Source organism: Amblyomma maculatum, chromosome 4 (genome assembly GCF_055883805.1).
Source record: "Amblyomma maculatum isolate TAMU_Amacu chromosome 4, ASM5588380v1, whole genome shotgun sequence".
Classification (NCBI taxonomy): domain Eukaryota; kingdom Metazoa; phylum Arthropoda; class Arachnida; order Ixodida; family Ixodidae; genus Amblyomma; species Amblyomma maculatum.
Genome location: NC_139347.1, coordinates 61146921 through 61174284, shown reverse-complemented (window position 1 = coordinate 61174284; position 27364 = coordinate 61146921). Strand labels below are relative to the sequence as shown.

Genomic DNA, 27364 nt, shown 5'->3' with positions numbered 1-27364 from the left:
GAGAGCACTGCATGGAAGTCGATTCCCAGGATCCTGCGATAATCCATACAATTAACTGAAAACATTTTATTAGGTATCTTTCTAAAGAAGCATAGCTTTCAACACTCAATTAGAAGGATCTCTAGCTTCTTCACACTTGGAGTTCCTGTTTGTCAGCAACTGCTGAAAAGCAGAAAACTTGCTCAATGGAGAGAGAAAATGAAGCATATATACACAGTGATGAAATTGCATATTTATTTGCAAGCAAGGTAAACATGTTAAAAATACATTTCTTTCTCTGCGGTACACACTTGGAGTTCCTGTTTGTCAGCAACTGCTGAAAAGCAGAAAACTTGCTCAATGAAGAGAGAAAATGAAGCATATATACACAGTGATGAAATTGCATATTTATTTGCAAACAAGGTAAACATGTTAAAAATACATTTCTTTCTCTGAAGTACACACAACACTAGCAACAGTGCTCATCATAGAAGGCTTCAGCACTCTTGTATAAACAGCAAATATGGACGGAATGTGTAGCTTCAAGTAAACATCTTAAAATTACAAAGCTGTGCTTGGAGGAATTGAAATTAAAAGCTTGTTAGTATCACTGAGAGATGTTTCCGTTTCTCATCAAATGGTTCAAGTAAAGCATCCTCATTAGAAATAGAGTTATTACACCAGAATATGTTCAATGAAAAATGCTGGTGCAATAGCTAAAAAGTAACCTGAGATCATTGTTTTTTCAATAGTCCACTTAGGACTGACATCAATATGACGGTAAGAAAAGAATGTGACAGGTTTGAACTACTTCAAGTTATTAAGCCTAAAAGTAAAGATAACTTGGTTTAAACCATGATACACATATAAACTGGTAAAACTGTCTGAAGAGTTCGATGTGAAAAGCAACAATTTGTAAAAATAACCACTGATTATTTACCAAGATAAGCGAAAGGCTGAAGATAATGCATTAAATAAAAAGCAAGATTTAAATTGTAATATGTAGTAATAATTAGGAATGTGATAAAGTATAAAACAAAATCACATCAAAAGAAAAAATATAGAATGAAAACAGTTCTGGAAAATATTTCAGAACTGAAAACGAGCACACCTGCTACAATGTCAATAACATTGTTAGCAATTACATGTCTGCAGTTAGATACAGCTTGAGAACAAAGCAGGAGACGCCTATCAAAGGAGACCTTCCAACCAACAGCATTAAGCAGTTTTTCAGACATCACGGATAATTGTTGTTTAATTGCTTATCATGTTAAATTATTCCATGGTTTTAATCTTCTGTCAGGCTAGCATTCTAATTAATTGAGGCCTATATAATGATAGCATCATGGAAATCTGTCAACAGAGTTGGCTGGAGGGCTTTGTTTAAAGGGCAGTTGCAATTCTTTGTTGAGCTGCCCCTAACTACAACTGCTTCTAAAGAGCATGTACAAAAATAGACTTGTTTTATGCTCAGATCAATGTTCTTCCGAACAGCCCAGACAGCACAAGTTTTTGTGAGACTGTCTCTACACGACCTAACAAATGTAGATAGGTCATAAATGGTTTACAACCCTTATGTAACAAGTATAATGCATTGTGGGCCACTGGTGGGTCGTGTGTACATAAGAGCTGCGCAGCTACAAATTAGCATCATGTGATGAAGCTGCGAGAGAGCTCAGTAATGAAGCGTGCTAAAAGCAGACATGCAATGTCATCCCCTCATGGCACAAGGAAGCTGGTATTGCCATAAAAAAACTGGACAATAGCCCATCAGTATACCACGATAAACAGAGACTGAGATTCCTAAAAATGCTTCCACAGTGACAGCATCAGGCACGCCAAGGTTGCGAAGAATGCCGAGAAAGAGTATAGAATCAACAGCCTTAATCTGCAAGCTGATGCTGTGCAAATTGCTTTCCCAGCTGTGAAATCGTACATACACACCGCACAGCTCTGTAAGCTTGTAGAGCAAGAAAACCAACCTACATGCATCCTACATATGGAGCTTTCTCTAGTACCGACAGCAAGAACATGCCGACATCAATGACAAAATAAATCTGTTCCAAATTGCAGTACTATACAGAGCACAAAAAATGTAAATCAAGGGATGTACAAGTAGCTGTCTTTCAATATTAGACAATACATTGGATCTTGCTTTTGAACGCTCAGGTTTCTAGGAGTTTCATTAACCTTATAAAAGTCTCAAGATCTAAAAAAACTTCCTAAGCGTTGAACACATGGCAAACCTACTTGCGGTAAAATTCCACCAGTCATGTATCCAGGTACCAGAACTGACACCTGCTAGTAACAAGGTACACTTGTGCAAAAAGAAAAAGGATATAAAAACAACCTTGGTATTTTCAGGATAAGAAAGCATGAGAGATTACTGCTCCAGATTTCATCATCACTGTCTTGCCACTGCACTTTATATACACAAACTGTGTGAGACAAAGCTAAAAGCAAGCTGCTGAATGTCAAAAGAACTTACCACTGCAGCTGTACGTCACCAGGCCTTACACATAATCATGAAATAACAATGAGATATTACCTCATACTATCACTTTAAAAAAATGCTCAAAAATTAGCTTTCCTAAACTTCCTAAGAGCATTTTGTGCCCTTAGATTTCACAAAGGCAGCATTCCATCATTTCTTTTAACACTGTTTCATCAATGTGTTTATTTAATTAGTAGCGACAGATACAAAAACTTTCTATATATAAAAAAAAAAGGTACTGCAGAGTTATGGCTCCTGCAGTGCAATCATAATGACACTATTCTGATAATAACTATATAGTTATAACAGCCCCATAACCATGAAACAGGAATGGTAATATATTTTCTACACTGCGTGTCTGCGATACTCAACGGCAGTTATTCCACGACAGCTGTAATTAGAAAGGGCGACACACAAGAGCCTCAAAGTTCAACCTGTGCCATATCAGCATGTTATGAGATTGTCTAGGGGTTTTCAAATAAACATATCAAAATGAGGTTTATGGGAGAGTGGGGGGGGGGGGGGGGATGCCTGGTTTTATATGGAAGCAGCAAGTAGACTGTGCCACTATAGGCACACTTCAGCAAAGTTGCATGTCATGGAGCAGTAAAACCCACTTATAGCAATATCGAAGTGCCAAGGAAACACTATTGTTATAGCTGCAGATCTTTTTTTTCATAACCCTGTTATAATGAAGAAGAAATTACAGATTTCAAAGCATCTAATGACAGGAAAATATTTTAAAATGTTGATTCCTGTGCAGAAAAAAATCTGTACCAGCCAGCTTCTACCGATTCACACGATATTTCTTTCACATATCTCTGCGGGGTGCCCATAAACTGGGCAGCAAAAATGAAGTCTATCATTACTAAGGCCACAAGTTTCCTGCTGATCGTCACTATCAGCATAGGTGACAGTTGAAACAATCGACTCATTGGTGAAATTTTTTTACTGTGTCATGGACATGCACGAATTCTCCAAATCCCGACATGCCACGATCATCATTACATCGGTGGGAGCTTCACATACTTTCGTGTCGCATTCCAAACGAATCCCACTTTCCAGAAGCAAATCTCATTAGTCTGAAAGACTGATGAAACAGTGACGGTGGAAAGAAATAAGAAAATCGTGCTCGCAAAACACGCGAAGCTCAGTAACACCCAGAGTTGCATATGATGCACATAACCTATGCAGCAATGGAGCAGCACCAGCTCCAAGAGGTGTTTTTTAGGAGAAGCACGCCCTTGGAAACATTAATAATGAACCACTCCACTAAAGAAGACTTGGAAAGTCGCAGTCTTTTATAAGAAATTTACTCTGCCATAGGAAACGCAACAATGGCCCGGTTAGTGTTTTATGCAATATACTGTTATTAAATGGTACTATTATACAAGTTTCACTGTATACTGCGCCACAGCCAAGTTATACAGAGGACCAATGGCCAAACCAGGTTTTATCTAGTAAGAACTTAAATAATAGCCTCAGTAACAACATAGTTTTGCGCAATTAGATGTTAACTAATTATATCCTTGTCTGAAATATACTCAGGCTTGATTTCTTTCAGCAAAAAGCAAGTGACAAATGCTTCTGCCTTTTTAAATTTTTGACATATTTGGCCTCACCTTAAGAAATGTTAGCTGTCTGGATTAGTTTGATTGGTGAAGTGGCCTGGCAGAAGTGATGATCCCAGGCTCAGGGCTTGAAGAAAAAAAGCTCTCTTAATCTAAAATCATAAATTGAAGGTAAACGCAGTGTTCTTACAACTGTACAGCAATATTCAGATCAATTTTAACCAGTGTTATCTCTTTGTTTCTCAAGAAAAGTGAAATATTCTCCAACTTGCTGACAACTCTAGACGTAACAACTTTAAATTATGGTACCAAAAAAGAAAAAAAAAAAGCTTTACACAAAAAGTTAGAGGCAGCAGAACTCTGTTCAACTCCATTACCCACCGCTGTTTTATGAACTAAGCTTCAGCCTAGTGCCAAAGGAACAAAAATATAAAAGTAATACATATGCTACAGTCTGGAAAGGAAATGGCTGTCAACACATAAGCTCAACACCCTTTATTTCCAGCGGACATCCCTGTGCACCAGCTAGCATTATGCTCATTATAGGTAAGATGATAACTAGTGCTCCATAGTGCATAATTACTGCTCAAAATTTTGTTCACAAGGTCTTTGGCAACCTTCAATCTCAACTACTCAATTATACACACGATTTACCAATGTAGCTTTCCTTAAAAGGTACAGCTTCACTGTATAAAAGTTCCGGCTGTTTGAACTCTGCTGATACAGGCTGGCTTGTGATCTAACATGTAAAGCAATTTTGAGCTACCCATGGACAAAGTAGTCTGTCTGTACTGTGTTGGGCCCTGTTTAGAATGCGTGAGGTTCACAACAGGGAAAAACATTCAATCATGTAAACATCGAATTTGAGGGAAGCACCAGCTGCGTATAACAAATGCAAGCTTTTACAGTGCAAACAGCAAGGTGAGTGGGCTCAAGCTGCATCTGTGTAACCTACATTACTAAAGGAGGACAATAATACTATCTCAATATGCATTAATACAGCTTCGAAATAGAGAATGCTGCCCTTGTATAAACTTTGGGCATATCAGAACTGGCAGTCTCACAAAGCTAAGTCTTGCGTTTCTTGAACCCATGGCTTGGTGGATTAAAAGGCTGCAATGCCACGTAATGTGCTTATTCAAATGCAAGGTAGTCATGATTAGGTGAAGTGCTTTGCACAAGTATCAGAGGAGTCTACAAAAGCAACAACAACAACAAAAAAAGAATCTGAGCGTCTGCAAAATAGCTTTCCGTCAACAACACGTGTGCATATCATGGTAATAACATCACTGGCCAATTCTTTACTGCCAGCCAGGACACCAAAGTTTTCTTTGCTTCTCTCTCAGAGTAGTGATGGTTTGGGTTGGTTAATGAGGTTTAGTGTCCCACAGTAACATTGGCTGTGAGGGACGATGTAGTGGAGGTCTCCAGAAATTTCAACCACTTGGCGTAACATGCACTGGCATCGCACAGCACATAAGCGCCCTTTGTTTCAGCTCTATCGAAGTAAAGCCACCGTGACTGCGATCGAACTCACGTCCTCAGGATCAGCAGTAGAGCGACCTAACCCCGAGCTACTGTGGCAGAGTTCTTGTAATAATGAAGGCAAGTTGTTCAAGTTCAAATAAAAGCAGAGTGTCTCTATGCCTGCTTGTTCATCAAAGGCAACACCACTATTAAAGCATGAGATGACATAAGTGGATGAGGCACCAAATGCTGGCGAAAAAAAACAAAAACGCACCTAGTGCTACTGATGACATGAAAAAGGCTTGGAGGCTGCTCTCAGGCTGAGGCAGTCGAGAGTGAACCCTTGGCACTCGTCGTCGACTGGAAACTGATGTTGTGAGGTGTCATGCTGTGGGAGTTCTTCATGGAGTCGATGGAGTGATGAGAAACTGATCGTGATGCATTCAGGCTGCTCAGAGTTCCAAGCTGGAAAGAAAGCAGAGAGTCCCAAATGAATGAATGAAGAAACAAAAAGTCACCATGACAAATAAAACTGATGACTAAAAGCTGCAGACTAATAAAGGTAGGAAAGTAGGAAGCACTTTTATAGAAAACGTGGTAAACATGCTCCCCAGTGCTAGAGATAAATCGCACCTCCTGCATTATTCACATAAACATGACAGATGCGGGTCGACTAAGGCGTCAGGCACAGCAAGCTCAGCTGCTTGTCTGCACGAACTCGATCTTGGCGAACCAAGACTTGTGCAACGGCAGCAATGCCAAGCCTTGAGCAGTGCAGTGAAAGCATGAAAAGACGGCATCCAAGATCGCAGCACACCGCCATTGCCTTTGGAGGTGCAACCGTGCCACTAACAAGCAAGCTCTAATTTTTCTTTTCTTCCGCTAATCCAATGCTCTTTACTTTGCCGTGTTTACATGTACCTCGCAGAGCTGGCCAGGAGAGTTAACCTACCCTCTTGAGGCACGTTAGCTTTACTTGCCTTGTCGCCTGCTCTGAGCAACCTGATGATAATTGCGTGTATTTGACAAACTGTTTTTTTTTTACCCAGACTTAACTCGGCACCTCTTGAGACACTAGTTATTAAAATATACATGCTAGTTGACATTCAAGCAAGTCAGACCATGTTGCCCTCACTACTGACTGATGTAGTGCTAAATGCAAACCATAAAATGGTTCTCTCGGTTAAGCCGCTTACTTATTTGCACAGAAATTTGCTGCCCACTTAGCAAGAGAACGCCAATCTTTTTAATACGTATGCGCACAATTCTATCAAAATTACAAAGAAATCCTCATTGCCTGCAACTTCAACAACCTAAAACAAGCAGCTTTTGTACACGAGGTACTGGTGGCACCTGATGAAGTCTATCTGCAGAACAATTAACTGCTTTACTTTTGAAGGTGCGATGATCAGGGGTGGAGTGAGCAGACTATTGAGATGTTTCTTGACAGCCTTAACGATAGTGATCACAGAAAACATTTGCACAAACTGTCCTCAAAGTTAAAAACGTATGGTTCATGCCTGCCTCAATAACCTTATCTAATTGTTTCGCGGATATGCACCAGACAGTGCCCCCAGAATCAGTTACATGAAAGCTGCTTGTATACACAAATTTATTTTATTTATTTATGAAATACTGCGGATATGCCTTATGTCCAAGCAGGAGAGAAAGAGTACATAGGTGAGAGTATACCAGACACCAACAAGCTCGAAAAGGCCAGCAAGAGCAACCAGTTATACAATCTATGCAATAATGTCGAAAAACACACCAAATACATGACACAATGAGACAAAACAACACAATGCACAGCACCAAACAGCTGCAGTACATCAACCAAGGAGGTTGAAAGAATTGGGAACTGGGGGGTAGGGCATTCCACTCAAAAACTGTTTGTGGTAAAGAAGAGTATTTACATATGTCGGTGCACAGAAATGGGTGCGAGACAGAAGCTGTGCTTATGGCGTGAGGGTCGCGTGGAATCTTTGGCGATATGGTTTTCGGGTTGGCTACCTAGTCGAGAAAAATATAGTGACTGCAAGAATCTGAGACGTGCTTTTTTTCTTCTTTCTACAAGCAGTGGCGTCTATGCCGATTGAAGATAAAGCAAGCCGCAAAGCGTTGGATTTTTTTCGAGTTTAATCAGAAACTGGATTCTTTTTTTTGCCGCTTCAGCAAATCTGCTCATTCCCGAACAGTTTATATGAGCAACAAACAGTATTGCTAACGGAATCACATGTGCCTCTTGTCTGTATTCACGGAGATGCTGGTTAAGCATCGGTTTTTCAATGCTCTTCAACGACTGGTAAACAAACAAACAAGCAAGCAAACAAAAAAAAGGCAATTTTCAGGCAGTCTAAAGTTCAGCGTCTGATTTAAAATGGGGCAAGTACTTCAAATGGCTCCGGAGCTATACAAACCTTTTGAGGAAAAAAAAAATAAATAAATAAAGATCAGTAGTGACTTGTATATCATCAGAACTAACCCCCAGAAATTCTGGAAGATCCTGCTACGAAATCATAACTCGACACGGAATATTATTCTGCCTGACTAACATGGCTCGCACGTTCCTAGTTTTTGTTGTGTAGATGTTATGAATGCATGCCGCTCTTGTTTTACTCAACAACCAGTCCTTAATGTACCCAACCATTCCAGTGTTAATTTTAGCCAGATGCCTTAAATTTCCATTTCTACCAAAGACATAGGTAAACTTATTGACAACTTGAAGTCACCTAGCACCCTAGGGTGCAACGAGATACCTGCCAAATTTCTAAAAGGCAGTAAAAAAATTCCAAGCTAGACATCACAAATAATTCTCAACCAATCAATTTCAAGCAGCTCAATTCAAAATGACTCAAAATTAAACAAAACTGTTCCAGTTTTTCCCAATTCAGTGTTGCTACTGCCAAACTGCGATTTGGAGCTACTTTTGGAGCAGTAAAAAATGAACTTTGGAGAACATTGGAGCAGCTTGACATGCGATTTGGAGCACTTTGGAGCCCCTGTGTGCCAATTCTAAAAGATCTGTGGCTCAGCAAGAAGCCAATATATCAGCACAGCTATGTGAACAAATCAATTTGCCACTACTATCTTGCTGTTGCCTTCCCTGTCCATTATTTGAAGGTGTTTTGCAGCAAGGAAGTGTAACAACAAGAAAGCAAGTATTACATGCATTATCTATACCAGTGATTATCTGAAGTACAGTGCAGTCCATTCATAACGATACAACATATAGCGATATATCGCTTATAACGAACAAATTCTTGAGATTTTTCATTTTTTCCATTGCCCCATGTAAAAATAAATCAGATACTATAACGATCAATTATCGGTGGTACATCTGATACAACGATAGCTTTATTGCCGCCTGATAGGTGTTTACCACAAAAAATTTGACTGAATATCCAATAAAAGATAAAATATTAAGAAGCCAATGACATAAAAACTCGACATATGCGGCGAAAACAGAAGTAAATGAACCCTATCATCAGCACAGTTGCAGTCGCGCAAAGGGTGCTGCTGCGGCCGTATCGTCATCGCCATCGCGAATTCTGCGTCCGTGGAAGATGGCGGTGACCACATTGACAGACGGCGCGATAGCTCACGAGATGAAACGGCAGATTCATCGGGATTTTTGGCAAGGATTCAAGGTTGGAAGCCTCGTGAAAAAATACGGACATTCGCACTCTATGATTTTTATGATCATCAAGGGTGGGGAATGCCGTGCAGTTCATCCAGTCGCTAATCGGTTTCGTGCACGCAAAAAGGACTGCCGCCAGCGTACACGCTACTGGAAGCGATGCTCACAGCCATTGTCAAGCTTCAGCTGCTGCTCAAGCGAGCGCCAATTTCCGACTTCTTTAAGTATACATTATTTTATGGCTACTGATGTATACTGTAATAAAGTGTTTAGTGCTCTTTATGATGATTAACGTTGTTCAACCCGATTGACTCATTGCTAGTCAGCAGGCAAGTCTACATACATGGGAAAATACGTGGTTGGGCTTTTCGTTTTTTTCGCCGGTCCAGATATAACGATAATCGGTTATAACGACTGGATTTTCAGGTTTCCTCAGTATCGTTATAAGTGGACTGCACTGTATTTATTCAATCAAAAACAGTGAGTTGGGCTATTTATAGCCCAACCTAGCAACCCTGCGGTGCGAACGACGCGAAAGCTAGCAGCGCCATGTCAGCGGCATCAAGGCACCGTGCTTTATATATTCTTGAGGTTGATTACAGGATTATAAACTTTAAGTGTGCGCCGTTTGTACCTTTAACTTAGTGGATTAAGGGCCCGGAAAAATCTTATTCCATTGCCACACTTTTTTTTTTCCTCCCTTTGCTCCCCCCCCCCCCCCCTCCCATGTGCAATGTAGCCTACTGGGCATCACCTAGTTAACCTCCCTGCCTTTCTGTTCTACTTCTCTCTCCCTGTCTTGACTTTACATTAAATGGGTTTCATGAACATCTAAAAGCAAGGTGCATTGAACACCTGGCCAAATATTTACCATGCTCAGCAGTGCACCAGATGGCACTGTTACACACGCATGTCTGCAACACGTCTGCGATTCAAAATAACCTGGAGCAATCCACAGCATTGGGTTTCTCCAGCCTGGGCGCAAGTAAACTCTACTTCTAAAGGGGCTCAAAATAAGTCAACTGAAGATCATAACGCAAACACTCTTCATGAAGAAAAAGAATTTGTCGCCTCATGGCACTTTGCGAGCATGCTGTGGCAATTCTTTGCAGGGAAGCTTGTGAGGCTGTTCTAAGACAAGATAAAAAAAAATAATGCACCGTGCAGTGCTTGCTTGATGCAGCAAGCCAAGCTCAGCCAATCTAGCAAAAATGGTTTTTCTTTTTGTGCATTTTCTTACCTTGAGTTTTGCCATGTCCTCAAGCCTGGTGATGTCAGTCAACTCCTGGTAATTAGAGTATACGATGAGCCATGCAAATACCTGTACGGAATAGAAATTGAAGGGGACAATACTTAATGGCTAGGCCTGCACGAAGTGACAGATTCACTCCCCACATTAAGGAAAGGCTCTTTCCAGCCCAATACCAAATGCTACCTCGACATTTATACAAAATGAAGAGGTTCTCCTCGGGCAACTATGAAGTGCTGGCATCAGCAGAATCAACTGCAAAGCCCCCTCTTCGGCAAAACTTTTCTTTTTTCTGTGCTCTGGAAGCATTCAGGAATGGGTATGGCCAAAAAAGGTTTTGGAGCAACTATGGAGCAGAAACATAATCATTTTGTAGAAGCAATATTAGCATTTTGAAGTACTTGTGAGCATGCAGTCAATATAAATCTTCACTGAAATTGTAAAGGCTGCCGCTACCCTCTTCGCAGTGCAACGCAGTAGAAGTGGTGCCTGTTTACAAATGGCCCCGTCACATTTTGAGGGTGCTTCACTGTACAGTTTCTGAACAACGCGTGAACACCGTGCAGGTCCAGCGCACTGAAAGGAACGCACAGATTCAAGTGAAGGGAATATACGTAGGTGTTAGAATATGTGATGCCACCACTAAATAAACATAAAAGACAGATGACGCACCAATCAGCGTTTAAAACGACACAACTTGCCGATGCGTGCACCTGGTCACAGTCGTGGGATAGCATAAAGTAAAGGAAACCAAAATTATGCAGCTGAGCTGTATTCATAAGTGGGGGACTCTGACCATTGTCATGCCTGCCCAGTGCCTCCTTTAATAGAGTGCCTGAAGCACCACTCCCTTCCCGCTCAAGGACTGTGTGGTAGCGCTAGCCTATTACATAACTATGTACGTTTCCTTTCTATTTTTTTTTTGACATTGTTGTTTATGATCAATACTGCAGATAGCATTTTGCAGTTGAAACATATACTATTTCTTTTTGCAAGAAATGCGAATATTCAAGCAAGAAGTGCTTACGCGTTAGAAGGTAGTTCGGCGTCGTGGACACTATGCATTTACCAAATTTCGGGGGATGGATTAGGAGAGGAGCAGGAGGATACTCGAACCCCTCATGCTGAAAGCCCTGTCAACAGGAGGCACTGGCCTGCCATAGCATGAACGAAGTGTGTGGGCACCCCTGCCTCAATAAATTCAGAATCGGAAGGACTATTTCAGTGATGGATGGCTGCGCAAGTCGTACTTCAATGTGCTCCCACGTCCTAATTAACCGGTGCGAGGCCACCCATGTCAGACATAACAAACGACCGATGCCATAGGCTTATATAGGCCTGGCTCTGAGTTTGAATTAACGAGGGTTGAAATAACAAGATTTTAAAACCATGATCAAAATTTAAGCGGTCGCTACGAAGGAACCATAGCAGTGCTCGTGTGCTTTTTCCATTCCGCAATGTTTCCAATAAGTTTTTTGCGGGTGCCGCATCTCTTATGGTAGAGTGATCGAAAAATTTATCACAGTCATGGCACCAGTTCTCCTCCTTCGCATTCATCGCCACTCTTTGATTGCACCGTGGCCTGACGGTATGAGGTGCTGCTCTGCACCACGTATCTCACCCGCTAGTGCCACACGCCTGCTCTCGATGCCATCAAAGCATCACTTTCTTGCCTAACTAGCATTACCACACATGAACACAGCACCAAAGATTAAGCAACTGATGTGAGCTTTGTGAAATGTAGCAACCAGTGAATGCCATTAGGAGTCTGCGATAGCTGCTGCAAGCTTGGGTGCACAAAAATTATCGTAATTTCCAAACATTCGCACCGATGGGACATAGTACATACAATATGTGCCGTGCGAATTAGATAGCAATCGCTACCGAAAGCAATTTCGGACATTCAGACACCCCTAGAATAGCGACATGCTGAAAAAAGCACATGGGTGCAAGTGAGGAAAATATGCGTAGGTGTATTTCAGATATACATACAGTCGTGCCTCGTTAATATGGACACTTTGGTTCCCGACCAAAACTGTCCATAAAGCGAGTCATCCATAATAACGAGTCATGAATAAAAACAAAAAGGATTTTATTGAGAAAAGAGAATTGTAATTAACGACTGCTTTTGTACATAACGGTGTGCACTGGACTCAAAATTTCACAGAACACCGGCACATTTGAGTGCATTATCCTTGTCATTGTTGTCTTCGAAAAATTGTAGTGCAGCCTGAAGCGACTCGCTTACCATGACACCCGTGATGTTGGGCTTTGTGTTGGTCGAACTTTCGCTCACAAACTCCTCACTGGGCGATGAATCAGCGTCTGATTCTCTACTCACCACCACTTCCAAAATGTGCTCTTCACTGAGCTAAGTAGCCGCTAAGCAGCTGCTTGAGATTCTCCTGAGGCGAGGAAACAGCTGAGCTGTCGATACTAGTCCCTCGCAGCTTGGATTGACTGAGATGGCTTTTGCCGCTTGTATTCACAAATTTCTTCGCGCCTACGTTCAGCTTTGTTCTTTTGCGTTTAACTCCCGCCATGCCAAAAGCCAGACTCAAGTTCAGGGCTACAGGCTCCTGATGCTGTGCACTTTTTTGCCTAGTTAACCTTTCTGCCTTTCCGTTCTTCTGATTCTTTCTTTTTTTGCCTTGTACTGTTTCTGTAAGAAAGCGAAGGAGTCAAGCTGGCAAGCTGCTATGCAGAGGGCTATCGAACATCCCATCTTCTTGGCGCCATTTTTATGTGTTCCCATAAAACAAACACTGCAAGCTGAAGTACAGTTCAGAGCGACGGCTAGCCGACTACGAAGAGCTCAGACCTTGTCAAGGCCGCATCGTTGACTCAAAGCGGAGCCGACATACGGACCGCCTAGTGTGCAAAGTTTGGCCGTTCGACAGCGCTACAAGGACGAAAACCAGGAGCATGAGAGGGAAGCGCGTCCAGGGCGGGACGCCCGGTCCGGGTTGCGTGTTCGTACGTCGCCTCTTTTGTCGCTGTACTTTGTGAGCGTGTCTCACCGAAAAGCGTTAACGGCTTCATGGAACACACATTGTGCTTTGGGAAAGAAAACTTCAGTTCCCACCGCCACTGTAGGCACTTGTCTTTCTTCCTCTCATTTCTTTTTTACGCTTTTACCGTTTACGTTCAGCAGAATTTATTGCAACCACATGTTGCTGTTTTCCAGACTACGGCGGCACTTCCGCTGCACCCAGAAGCCTCCTGGTTCCCCCTTTTGGGGTCTTTCTTACGCTGGCCCTCGGTTTGCTGTGTACGCTCCTCCCCCCCCCCCCCCCCCACCTCCCCCCTTCCTTAAAACTGCGACACGCCGGCTTTGGTTCTTTCCAACCCCACAGGACTCGTTCAGGCATCCCGCCGTATCGGCTGTCGCGTAGGTTCGCGGGCGGCGCGCCCTTCTTTAACTTGCGTTCGGCCTACTCTGCTTTTTTTTCAAGCTCTGTCCATATTAACGAGACAAAAATACATGGGCCCAAGTGGGGCGCGTGCATTCTTCCCCTGTCCATTGTCCGGACAGCGAGTGTCCATATTAACGAGGCATAAATACATTGAAAAGGTATCGTCCCCAGAAAAACTGTCCATAATTCGGGTCGTCCATATTAACGGGGGTCATATTAACGGGGCACGACTGTATTTCTTGAGACCCCCTGCGATTCAGATAATATATGTCCCACTGCACAGAGGACTCTGGAACAGCCCTCATTAACTGACGAGCTTTTGGCAAGACAACCGCATGAATGTTCTGTTAGCTGGATTAAAATGTGTACTGCAATCCCTTCTCTGCCCAATGCAAAACCCCGATGAGTGCAAGTAGGCTGTGCTTCTGTAATAGAAACAAGGCTATCGAAATAGCGTTTATTTTCATTGTGGTGTCTTAAGTGTCTAGCTAGGTACTGCAGCTGATTATGGCAGAGGCCTTCTGGCTTATGAACGCAACGCATAATACTCTTAACAACACAAGTGTGGGCTAGCTGGTTAGTGCTTGCAAAACAGCTTGAACGACTTGCACAATGACACAAAATAGACATAGACAACCCAGACTCAGCCCACCGAAAAGAAAATTTTCAATCTGCAGTGCATAACTGCAGTTTGCAAAATTATAGTGGCCTGCATGGCTCCCGCTACACTTTCTGCAGTATGTTCGTGCTCTCAAATAAGAGAGGGAACCGGTTCCTCGCTTTTCCATGGTCCTTTACATATCCACCAATAAAAGGGTGATTCCAAAATCTGAAGTGAAATAAACGTTTACTATAAAAAATAAGTAAACATTTTTATTAATTCCTTTTTTAATTTTTGAAGTTTCATCAGTATATGTATGTTAATAAAGGGTGCCACATGCCCAGTTTGTTACTAACCTTACTACCCCGCGACTCTGCCAGTGCTTTAAGGAAAGTTTGACACTGCATTCACAAATAAGCTGTTAAAGGTCTCCGTGCAGCATGCGGTCATGCCGTCTGCACCACACAACATTCGAGTGCTTGTTTCGGTGCCCGTGGTTGTTGGTCTCCTTTTTTTGTCAAGGTCTGGCCACCGTCGCATTCCAAGAAAAGAAAAATTACAACGAATAATTGTAGTGCGCTTTTTAGTACTACTTGTCAGAGAAATGGTAGAATTTGACTGTCAGCTGCTGGCCCCTTTTGTTAAAGTGGCTGTTATGACCTGTAAACACACAACAATATCTCGTACTACTGTTTGCCCAGGACGGAGCAGCGGCCATCGTGGAACTGAGTCAGCCTCAAACAACAGACGTGCCAATCATTCTATCCTCCTAGCCAATCCTGCTTCCAAGGTCAAAAATTGCCCTCTCACTCAAGTGGATAACTGAGCTAGGGAATTGCACAGGTTAGTTGCAGAACTTGTCAGATTGAGATTTCCTGCGAGAAGTGTCCCCGCCTGCATCAAAAGTCGTCAGGCATGTCCTTGCTGTTCGTCTCATGGAGTCAGAAAACCGGAGCAAGTATGGCATCCTTCAGCTTCCTAGTCAATGACCCAGGTCATTAGGAACCACTCACCATTACAGGCAGATAGGTCATCGATTTCGGACAGCAGCATCAAACTAACTTCTCCAGGCATTGTTGGCATGAATCGAAGGGGAAGGTGGCAAGTTTCGTTCCACCGACAGGAACATGTCCTAAACTATGTCGAAGAGAGGCACTGTATGGCACCGATAACATCCTGTGTAGCTGTCACCTCGCTAAAGTGAGTGGTTAATATTGGGTGGCAATGTTTAGTTCCATTGACCTTGTGGGGGGCATTGTTGCCTAAAAGAGTTGAGTGGGTCCCTTCCAAGCTAATGGCCACACAGGGAAGCCGCAGTCTTGTCATTTATTTGCTCTACTAACCACCACCCGGAGCCCTCATCGCTGCGTACACAAAGCATGATGGATCTCCACCAGGAGACTGCACCCTTCCTTTCCCTGAACAGCAGGGACAGAGATGTCGCGGCTTCCGCATTGTTCTTGACTTTCTTACGCCTTATAACACAAGAGGTGCCACCTCGAGCCCTTCAAACCTTCTACCTTTTGCATCTCACATTAGATCTTTTTTTTTTTAAATAATGCAAGGTCTGTCAACGTGCAAGCTTTGAAAATGTCTGCGGCTCTTTTTTCAGGACCTGTAAAGCAGCGCATAGTAGTCGCAGTCTACCAGTTCATTGTAATTTCTCACTTCTGAGATTACAGAAAAAAAGAATGTTTCCAACTAGCTTCTTTGTAATCGAAGGAACTGAAAAATACAAAAATTAGAAGCCCCCTTTTTTCGCGAAAGGAGCCGGTTTTGCATGCATCTCTCAGCAACTGTTCCTCTTCATTCCTCCTCCGTGTGCACGTGCTGCACCGGCTCGCAAGTGCCTTTGCGCACCCGCGCACACGGGCTCTGTCAGCAGCCCGTAAGCATGTAATATAGTTAAATCTCGTTACAAGAAACACTCGTTTATAAGAGCCATTTGAAAATGGTTTGGTTGGTTTTCCTATGTCTGCCATGTTAACAACATTGCATACAAGAGACATGGTTACAAAAGACACTCGGTTACTAAGGACACCTTTTCCAGGTCCCTGGAGTAAAATCTTCACTATTTAGAAGAGACACAACCCAGGTGTGCTCATGCAATGCAGCTGAAGCGTACCAACTCGTACATGCTGCACTTCAGATTCCCTTAGCACTTATTTTACCTTAATTCTGTCCCATATCGGCATCTTTTTTGTTGCTATATGTAAGGAACTAAGGAGTGCCTCCCCATGATTGGAAAATCAAAACGACCCCGTTGTTTCAGCCACTGGCATCGCATTACTGTCACCTAGGAAGCTAATCAAAATGCATGAATGGCATCCAGCATTTTTAACTCCTCGCTGTTAAAATTTGATCACAAGATGAAAGCTCGAAATCCTGACGTCTTTTTCTTTGTGGACAATGCTTCTTGCAGCACCTTTTTTCCCTCCAAACTTCATACCCTACCTTCAACCAATAGACAAAGGCATTATGCGCTCTGTCAAGTTGCTGTACAAAACAAGGTTGGTAGAACGCCTCTTGCTCTATAGGCAGCAAGACTGTACAATAGTATTGATGTGAAGTTTGCTGTTCAAATGATATCAGGTGTCTGGAATGGCCTGAGAAATGACGCTGTGTAAAACCGTTTTAGACATGCAGGCTTTAAACGTGGTGACATGATGTAAGAAGGTCCAAATATGGATACTGTGGAAAGCTTCCTTGAAGATGAAGCTTGGGCGAGCATCCAAGAGACTGCTGAGGTACCATATTGTTTTGAGGAATTCGTATCTGCAGATGTGGATCTTGTGTGCTCCCGAAGAGCTTAGAGAGAGTGCAATTCTCGCACAAGTAAATGGCACATGTGCCATAGAGGATGACTACGAGGACATTTCAGAAGAAAAGTGTCAGCATCTGAGGGTGCCGAGCATGTAGGAGTGCTTCAAAGGTATTAGAACAACAGGAAGGCTTACAAAGTGAAGTGCTTTACTCTCAGAATTTGGGAAGGAATACACTCTGCACTCACAAAAATATATACTAGTATGAATAACTTCTTTAAGCTTTCCTGAACAATTTCCTGTTAATGCGTGTGAATGCATTTATATGCTGATGTGCAGTAAACTGATCAACACAGTGCTTTTATAATTTTTGGTTACAAGAGACCTAGCTTACAAGAGACATATTTTTCGGATCCCTTGAGAGTGAGTGTAACGAAGTTCTACTGTACCACTTCTCTCCGATCCGTCAAAGAACGAGTGCTAGCGTCGTGGAGCAAGTTTCAGCTCGGGTTCAGCATGAAGGATGGTGGCACTAGCGAAAACTATCTTGGATAGGTTACATGTAACATCAATACCCGAAAAAAAAAACAAGACTGAACAGCCATTGCAGTAGCTCAGTACTGGACATGAAATTCAGAGGTCGTGACTTCGGATCCCATTGACAGCAAGTGGTTCTTTTATCGTCTACTTTCTAACCAATTATCTGCAAGATTACATTATTAATTCAGATTGATCAACGTCAAAGAAAAATTCCCTATGCTTTCCTTTGTGTCAGTGGTCATCAGCTCTTTTCTTATGAATCTCACAGCAAAGTCAGTCATTTTCCCTGCCCTGGCTTGCTGACAGACTCCTTTGGTGCGATCAGGTACATTCAACTCCTTTTAGATAACAGAATTAATTGAAACTAATATAACTGAATTAGAATTAAAGACAGAGAAAGAAGAATAAGTTAGGAACTTACATTGGCTGCAATAAGGAGAATCCAGATAATGAGCACTGCCTGATGGTATGAGTAATAGAGGTCCTGAGGGGAAAAAAGTTCAATAAGAGTCACACACAATGATCTGCAATGCAGTCCACTGCTGAACATCGATGAACGCACTTGAACTGTCCCGAGAGTGTGGGTGCTAGTAAAACCAGTTTGGGAATGAGTGAAATCAAGGAACTCGCATAGATCCAAATTGTCTTAAGCTTTTACTTGGTTTGTTTGTAGGGTTTAAAGTTCCACAGCGACTAAGGCCATGAAGGACGCTGCTGCGGAGGGCTCCGGAAATTACGACTACTTGGGGTTCTTTAACAAATAGTGACAGCATATTTTATTTTCATTGGCTAGGTTTTACTAGCATCCACACTGCACCTACTGCCAATTGCTCTTAATACATTCCCCTGATTAAAGGACTCTAATCGCTTTCTCATTGTTTCTCACACTGAGAATACAGCAACTGCATCTGGGGATCACTGCATATCACAACAGGAAAACAGTAAGTGGCCAAAGTAAAGACATCGCAATGCTTGTGCATCCAGGTTCCAACTCTGTACCGTTGTCTCCAACTGTTCAAAAACTTGTGATATCAATATCAAACTTTAGAGGAAGCCTGTAATTACGCCATCCTAGCTGACATATTACACATGATGAGCCCTCTCTTAGGAAGTGGTTTTCAAGTGGTGGTTGGCACAAGCACCTTCAGCATTCGAAAGCCTTTGCTTATTAGCAGTAATGATGCCACAAAATGGCTGTGCATTATGTTGCAAGCTGCACCTCACCTTGGCATAGAGCGGATCCATAGTGCACCCTGTTTCTGATGCTACTAGCTTAGACACTTGTTCCTTTCCAGTTTGTACTCTTATCGCTGCTAATGTTGAGATCATAATTTTTGCAGCTATGCTGACAGAGTAGGAGACGGGGGAGGTTGAAATTGGATTTTTACACGTCCTAGCGTATAAGGCATACTAGTAGTGAATAGCCAAAGAATGATTTGGCCTACGCGGGTACCTTTATTACATACCGGGACCACAGTATGTGTACAGAACCATGGTACGCTGTATTGTTAATCTTAAAGAAAATCTCTTTATTTCCCTCTCACTGTAAAAAAGATTGAAATCTGCCTCTTTTTTAGGTTCTTTAAATGAGCACTCTTGTTTCCTGGCCACAATCAACCACCCCATTCATATATTTATTACATGTTACCATGACCCTGCCCTCGACACCTTTACAAAGCATAAGATGCCTCATACATTTAATTGGCCCACAATGGGTCCCCAGTACACTCTTGATTCAGAAAACCTGCATTAAAATATACACACCAATACCATTCCTGGACAGCAGCTGTATCCTCTACACCCATGTTGCTCAACACTACATAATGTAAACCTGTCAGCTGTCGCTGCTCACTTAGCCAAATCGTTAAATAAAAAAAAAACACACAATGTAGCAAGAAATTACGCATATTTAACTATTTTTTTATTGTAAACTTCACCATAGCTGCCTGTTAGATAGTCTGTTGCAAGGTAAAGGCTTCCACGATGGTCTTAGATCAACCTTGTCCTATATTGCCCACAGCCATCCCATTCAGGCATTTCCAAACTTAATATCACACCAGACTCTCAGCTGCATCTGGCTATGTTTTCATTCCTTTGGTTACCACGAACATATTGCACTGTCTTTTCTTGGGTAAATGCTAAATATGATTAGAGATACTTACATTGCAAATAGAGCGGAAAATAATTGCGAAGAATCTCCACGCTGTGAACGCGAACATTAGGAACAACCAGGGGCGGAACTTCGCCTCTTTCTCCTGCAAAAAGTTGGAATACTCAGTCAGCTTCTATGAATGAACTCTGTGATACACTGCACTTCACATGCTTGACCATACATAAAAGAAAGCACTCTTTACACGGTCAAGGCATTTCAAAGGAAGAAAACAAGGGCAACACTAATGGCGTCTTCGGCTGACGGAGCATGAGGCTTTCTGCGCAATTGTGCAGTGCCACACTTTTAGCTGGTCACCGCCCATGGAAGAGTATAGTACATCTGACTGAGATGAGCATAACGCGAATGCACAACACTGCACTGCTGTGGTGACTGGTCACAGAGCGCAATACAGCGCCACTACCCGGCATACATCAGCAGACACCACAAGCAGATGACTACAGCGGCAGAGCAGATTTGTGCTGGTGATTGATGAAAGCAAACTTCAACGAAAAGGAAACGCATAACCTAAGATAAGCTTGGAAATGTCAAATATGATAAAAATTTCAAACTATTTATTCGTGCTGCAATCATGCACATACCAGCAAGCAAACCATATGCCTTCCCCTTCTGGAGAAATCAAGAACTTGAGTTAGTATTTTATACCTCATCTTTCCTTATGCAGCAGACAGTTTAGACACATCTGTTACTACATTGCCCTTTGCATACACATGTGGAAGGATGTCAATAAAGCGACGATGTGGAGAGCTGAGATCAGGCTGAGAGTCGCAAATAGATAAATTTAGCCGCTACTCTGGCTGAAGCTCCCCAATGTATGCATCAAAACCGGTACGTATAATGTCCCAGCATTGCAAGTGACAAACTTCAAGCTCAATGAGATCATCATAGCCTTGTAGTCAAAGAAGTGAACACTCCCATGCAAGCTCTCAGAGGCATGCTCGCGATTTTTTGAGGTGGTGTGGCTTCAAACAAGAGGTGCAAGAATTTTGTGCCTTCAATTCCCACCTAACCCATCCTTATGAAAGCCACTGCCCTAGTTAGTAGCTGCTTCCAATTGGACCATGCCATCTGGTCTCATGACATCACAATGCCTGACAACCAATCCCACATCTAACGAACGTCTGCCAACCTGGTGAGATCAAAAATCAAGAGATTTTTATTTGTGCTTGCATGGGGGGGAGGGGGGGACATCCGAAGTTTCTTGAAACGACTAGAAACGACCACCACGCCGCTGCGCACACCTCTGTTGCAGCCTCTGATGGTGATGTTGACGATTACAATGCAATGGCAGAAGCCACTTATCAGGAGAATCAGGGCATTGGTCGTATAATTGGGAAACTCAGTAAAAAGAAGGCTGAGATTTAATCCAGCTTTAACCTAGTTAGGCAAAGCAAACGTGTCATTTTGCTTGGTTTTGTTTTTGTTAGGCTTAGGTTTAGACATGAGAAGACATGGTTTTTCAGTGATTAAGTTGCTGAGAATGTGGTGTCGAGGACGCTGTCAACTATAAGAGGAAACATGTAATACTGTATCTGTCGCCAAAGGTCAAGTGGTGGTACACCATATGTGGTACCATGGTTAAGACAGCCACACCGTGACCTCTGCACTGCTGAAGGTCAAGTGGCCTGCCAGGTTAACCTTGGCTGATGCATGTCGTAGTGAAGCTTTTGCTTGAAAATCGGGAGTCTCCTGAGCAAATCAGGAGGGTTGGCAGGCATGGAAATAAGTGCCAGCATGCCACTGCACCTTGGACCTATCAGTGGCCGGCAATGTCACCTGCCAGAGGCATGCTCGTGGTTTTTCGAAGCTGCGAGCATTGAACTGCGCAATGCCGATGATGCTGCTCAATTTTTGATGACATGGTGATATTAATTAACGCTCTTACAATGAAGTTTAGTGGATCTTGACACGCTGTAATGAAGAGTTCCGGAAATTTCGACCGCCTGGGGTTCTTAACGTGCACTAGCATCGCACAGCACACGGGCGCCTTGCTCCCAAATACTTGGGAACAGCAGTCGAGCATCCTAACCACTGCACCACCACGGCAGGGTGCTCTTACGCTGAAAGCCTGCCAAATGCACGCTCATGATTTGAAGTTGTGAGGCTTCAAACGGTAAAGCCGGCCAAATTTTTTTCGGTGTAGGGGTGCTATCTTGTGTTAAAACTACCGTGAAGTTCTGAGCAAGCCCCCTCCCCTCTTTGTGCAAGCCAAAATTACTGGCAAAGTGTGTGTGTGTGTGTGTGTGCGGGGGGGGGGGGGGAGAGGCAATATACGCAGAGTGTTCTCACTAGGCTGCTGTCACCACTACAGCTATTTTCTCTTGGAACGCCATATAAACATGTTAGCGATCATCCTATATTTTATTCTGGTGTTAGCTCCAGCCTAGACAACGGCCACCTTCTCTTTGGAGCGCGTTCATCACATGTCTTGCTCGTGATGGTGAACCGACGCCCTCCGTTACAGCCTTGGGGCTTTGGGCATGTGCACATCCACGTAAGTCGGCATCATCAGGGTGCAGTTTTTGTTTACACTGACTTTAATAGTTAAGATTCAATTGTATTCTTGGACTAGATGGGGCTGGTCGGTATTGCTTGGGTGTAGTGCGTGACAACAGTGGGGAGAGATGAGTATTGAGGGGATGCTTTCTCGTAATGGCATGAAAATACGAAATTAGCAATAAAGATAAAGGAGGTCCTAGTAAGGGTAGGGGCGTTTGCTCAAAATTTTATGGCATATACTTAATGAGGTGACAGCACTAGGCCGGCGATAAGTCTGAACAGACGGCACTAGCTAGCTGACAGCGCTTAGCTATGAGGAAAAGTCTTCTGAACTACAATGTCTCATAACTCACTACCACTGTGCTCATTTCTGAGGAGACTCACTGCATTCCGTTCCAGCACTTTCATAGTTTTCTCCTGTGACCTACTGCAATTGGTAGTACTGCACAGCCAGTTAAAAGGAAGATACCTGCCAGAAATGCTGACCTATGTCGGTTAAAACCCAATATCAGGGAAAAAATTCAGTATAACTTTATCAGCACTTTTTGGTTTAAAACGAAATGTCTAATCAGAGATATGGTTAAATTGCAACCATCTGACCTTGATCGCCAAACTGTCAATATAGCAGTCGATGAAACTCCTAATTAGAGCAACTCACATTAATCATTCCTGCCTTGGCAGCCACAAGGTTGCCAGTAGTATTGAAGGAACAAATGAAATTTCTTACCTTTCTCAAGGCCATGACCATCATGACAGAGGTTACCAGAAGTGCAATGCTTATTGCAAATGATATCACAGAAACGGTAATCAGCAGGTTTCGAACTGGAAATAACAAAAAAAGGACACAATAGAGTGTCGATCAATCACCATGTAGTATTAACCAGGAAAAGTAAGTGTTGACATTAAAACAACTGCGGGGATTTTTTTCTTTTTTTTTTTTTTACATTTTAAGGTGATAGCTACATTATTTCTTAGCATTCCCTCTTTCAGCCACAACAAAATTTGGTAGAGGCATTTAAGACTGCTTATGTGTATCAATGCACTTTGGCATGCAGTAAAGTTCTTTTTGCATGTATTGCATTCAATGTGCATGTGATGACACGCAGTTGCACAACCTTTCAAAGAGATACTTAAAACAGCTATCACGCGAGTGCTAGCGCCACTTAATTCATGCAGCAGATGGTCTGACGCAGGCACCTGCTGCCTCCCATGCACCGCCCTCTTCCGATGCTTCCCACTTTATGCACGCTGTCCACCAACTCTCTTTCTTTGCCAACGCCGTCTGCAGCCCAATTTTTTTGTACTTCTCTATGCCCTGCCCGCTGCAGTAACTAAGTGGTTAGGATACTTTGCTACTGACGCAAAGTAATAAAGTTCGAATGCGACCGTTGTGGCCACATTTTGATGGAAGCAAAATGCAAAAGGCTGCGCACTGTGCTACGTCGAAGGTCTCCAGGTGGTCAAAATTATTCCACAGCCATCTGCTGGGGCACCTCCGCGTCTCTTTTTTCTTTCCCACCCCCTCCACTCTGAAGCTCTCTCGAGCTGTGTTTCTTTGCTCTGAAGCTACTGTGGTCGCCTCCGTCTCCAATTCGGAGAGCCATCAAGATGGCAAAAGTGGAGAGGAATATTTGTCCTGCAATGCCGACCACAACTGCAGGCTTTGTCGTAATGGGACATATAAGAAATTCGCTTTAAAACTGTTTTTCAATATAATTAGCAAAACTACTTCAAAACAACAATACAGCAAACTAAAACTCAGCCTGTCATTGCGAATGCTTCTTTGTGTGACATAGCAATGATGTCAAAAACGCTTCCACAAAAATACTTGTGCACACGTTTTATTGGCTTAAGTAACAACTGAAAACGAGTTCCTTCACAAAATGCTTGAGACAACCTAACGCAAGCCTCAAAGTTTTGCTAATGAAGCGAGGAGTGGGTATAACAGTGCCATAAATTGTTGTGATATCGCACAATGCAGTGCTGCCTGTAGAAATAATCTGAACTTAAACCTGTCCTGTATTATGAGGCATAACATGAGGCTATTGAAAAGTCCTCTCAAGCAAGAGCGGCAGCTGTTGTCACAACAGTGCTAAGAGTCCCAGGTCTACGCAAAGGCAGGGAAGCTTGCCTCATGAAGCAAGAGATTGTGTGTCAATATTACAAACTGTTTCCTTTGGAGTACTTTAATTTCAGGGCATCTAGGAAAACGCTCCATACAGTAATAAAAGAGAGCTGCAGAAAATGCCGAGGTTGTGATTTTAGGAAAGTGCACCTGATTCTACCGTGCAAAATGTAAAACTTGTACTTGCTATCGGCAACTTGCAAGAATGTGGATGCAATTTTTGATGCTGAGGCAGCAGTAGTCTGAGGTTAGTTGTAGTTATGTCTGCATAGCTATTAGACAGCAATGTATCAAAAGATGGATAACAGCCTTCATGTAAGAAGTGACTGTAACAGAAAAGTATTTTCCCTTTTACATAATACATGCCGGGTAAAATCAACGCAGTTATAGGCCGGGTAAAAAACGCCTGTAGGGATCAGAGACACAATTTGCATACGCACTCCCACTGAGGTACACCACACACAGTTTGTCAAAATTTAAATACTATCAACAACACTGGCATGAATGATCTACCAGGATCATTGCCCTAACTTCTCCAAGCAACATGTGAATCACAAAAGCATTGCCATGAACAATGTAAAACAAATACATTTATAAGGAAATTTGACTTTTTTTTTTTTTTTTTCATGGCAGTTATTTTGACTATTACTTCCTCTGCACAGCTATTGTTTCATTATCAAGCTGTGTGTGCTACTCACTGTGAATGGCATACAAGGTAAGTTATGTCATATAACAATTACAATTCATATAACCGCACATCTATCACTGCTCTTCTTAATCAAAGTGGTTTGCTTCCAGTCTCTCACAGAAACCGCATCTGTCGCCTAAAGTTCTTTTTTCAGTTAATCAAAGGCCAGTACAATATTGAAACATCCAACATTATATCGTTCTCCTCGGGGTACAACACTAGACAACGGCATGATTTTACAGTCACACCATTACACGCACGAGTTAACACCTTTAAGTATTCCTTTTTCCCCAGAACCATTACAGACTGGAATAGTCTAACTAATGATGCAGTAACGCAAACTTCACTAAAAAGGTTTGAAAACCACCTTTAACTTTTTTATATTGTTGTACCGCTACATTCCTGTGTTTCGTTTGTACTTTTGCAATTGTGTTGTTCATATTTAAGATCGTTGTGTTGTTTCCAGCACTGATGTACTTCCATATTGTGTGCCCACCCTGCGAAGGTATTGTAAAAAAAGATTGCAGTATCAATAAATAAATAAATAAATAAATAAATGTGGTATAAATTTGCACATGCTGCTTCAAAGTACATCTTCTGTATGTCAGTGCTAAATACTTGTACCAGCCTGAGCATAAGCATATGAAAAAAATTAAAGGGTCTCTTATATGTCTCTTAAGAGGAAAATGATGAAAGTCTACCCTTCCTATCCTATCATTTGCCTCTCATCAGTGTTCCAGTGCTACATATAATTTGGTTTACACGTATGTCTCTTAAGAGGAAAATGATGAAAGTCTACCCTTCCTATCCTATCATTTGCCTCTTATCAGTGTTCCAGTGCTACATATAATTTGGTTTACACGAGAAAAAAGAAAGGCGCAGCACCTGACGCACTTTTTTCGGCAAGTGTGAGTTTGGATGGTACACCATCGCTCCTGTCGGAGTAGCGCTCCTTAGCGCGGGTTCAAGTGTGAGATTGCAGATGGCAAAAACGCTAGCAACTCGCGGAATCTCGCGGAATATGACAGATCTCGCGCACGGGATTTCGTTCCATGAGCCAAAAAAAGGCTTTCGCCTTAATAAACAAGCTTTAATACTGACGGATGAGAATGAGCTCCATTAAATGCAGCAAGGTATTGCAAATAGGTGAACATTACCAAAAGTTGCAGTTGCATGTAAAGCCCCCTAAAAGCCTAAAAGCAAAGGAAGGCAAAAAATACACAGGGTGCCGGGTCTTTTTGGTCCTGCTGGGTGCCTTGTGCGATGACGGCTGGAACATAGTGAAAAACTAAAAACTAGCCCGATTGACACAAAGAATATTGACGCTCCAATGCGTGAAACATCTTCTGTACATCTTCTGCATGACATTGATTCATTGTGGTAATCATCGTGAGATCACTTACCATGCTGGTTGCCACTGTACACAAACAAGAAGCTGAACCCAAAGTAGCGGTAATGTGTCGATCCAGGTGACGCCTCTGCGAGGCAATATACATCAAAGATTGCCAGTGTGATCATGAAGATGCTCTCGACCTAAAGAAAAGAAAACTGAATTAACAATCTGAAGTATCGCGCGCACACTATAGTTATTTTTAGAGCCCTTCACTTGAGTTTTAGACACATTCGCAGAAGTCATGCAATTCGAAATGGGGTGCCAACAGGATGCGCCGCTGATGTAATTCAGAAAGTATGTCATATAGTGAACAAATAAATATGGGTCCTTCAAACAGATGACCCAGTTTACAGAAGCCAACAGCATCATAACTACATCTAACCTACTCATCGCGAAAAAGCCACCCATATGACATAGGTGTAGACTTCCCCACTGTTGAGAGGGATCGACGGCTGCACAGCAGCTCTGAACGCATGAGCGACCACTGATTTCGAACCGAACACACCCAAAGCGCACTAGCTGACTGACGATCGACTTACGATGGAATATATTCCAGAGATATAACTCCCATATTGCAGGTCAGTAAAGTACGCTGTTCTTAGCAGCGGACGCCGATGATACCATTTCTGCCGGGACCTGTCCAGTACTGACGGCATTATGCCGAAATTCCAACACAGGTATTTCAAACGACAAACGTCTACCACACCGAGGACGAGGAGCTACCGAGGTTGTTGTTGATATCGAAGCGGTAGTGACGTACAGGATACGTTTAT

The 27364-nt window shown here is 42.6% G+C and overlaps 1 protein-coding gene across 1 annotated transcript; it reads right to left on the bottom strand.

Annotated features, from left to right (window-relative positions):
* Window positions 1-880: 880 nt before the first annotated feature.
* pasi2 (Protein) lies at window positions 881-27337 on the bottom strand. The gene is made up of 7 exons (XM_084601692.1): window positions 27131-27337; window positions 26602-26731; window positions 23113-23207; window positions 19879-19971; window positions 18138-18200; window positions 10389-10469; window positions 881-5976 (listed from the first exon to the last, which is right to left on the bottom strand). The coding sequence occupies exons 1-7, from the start codon at window positions 27245-27247 to the stop codon at window positions 5827-5829; spliced, it is 729 nt and encodes a 242-aa protein (XP_084457818.1). The 5' UTR covers window positions 27248-27337; the 3' UTR covers window positions 881-5826.
* Window positions 27338-27364: the final 27 nt, after the last annotated feature.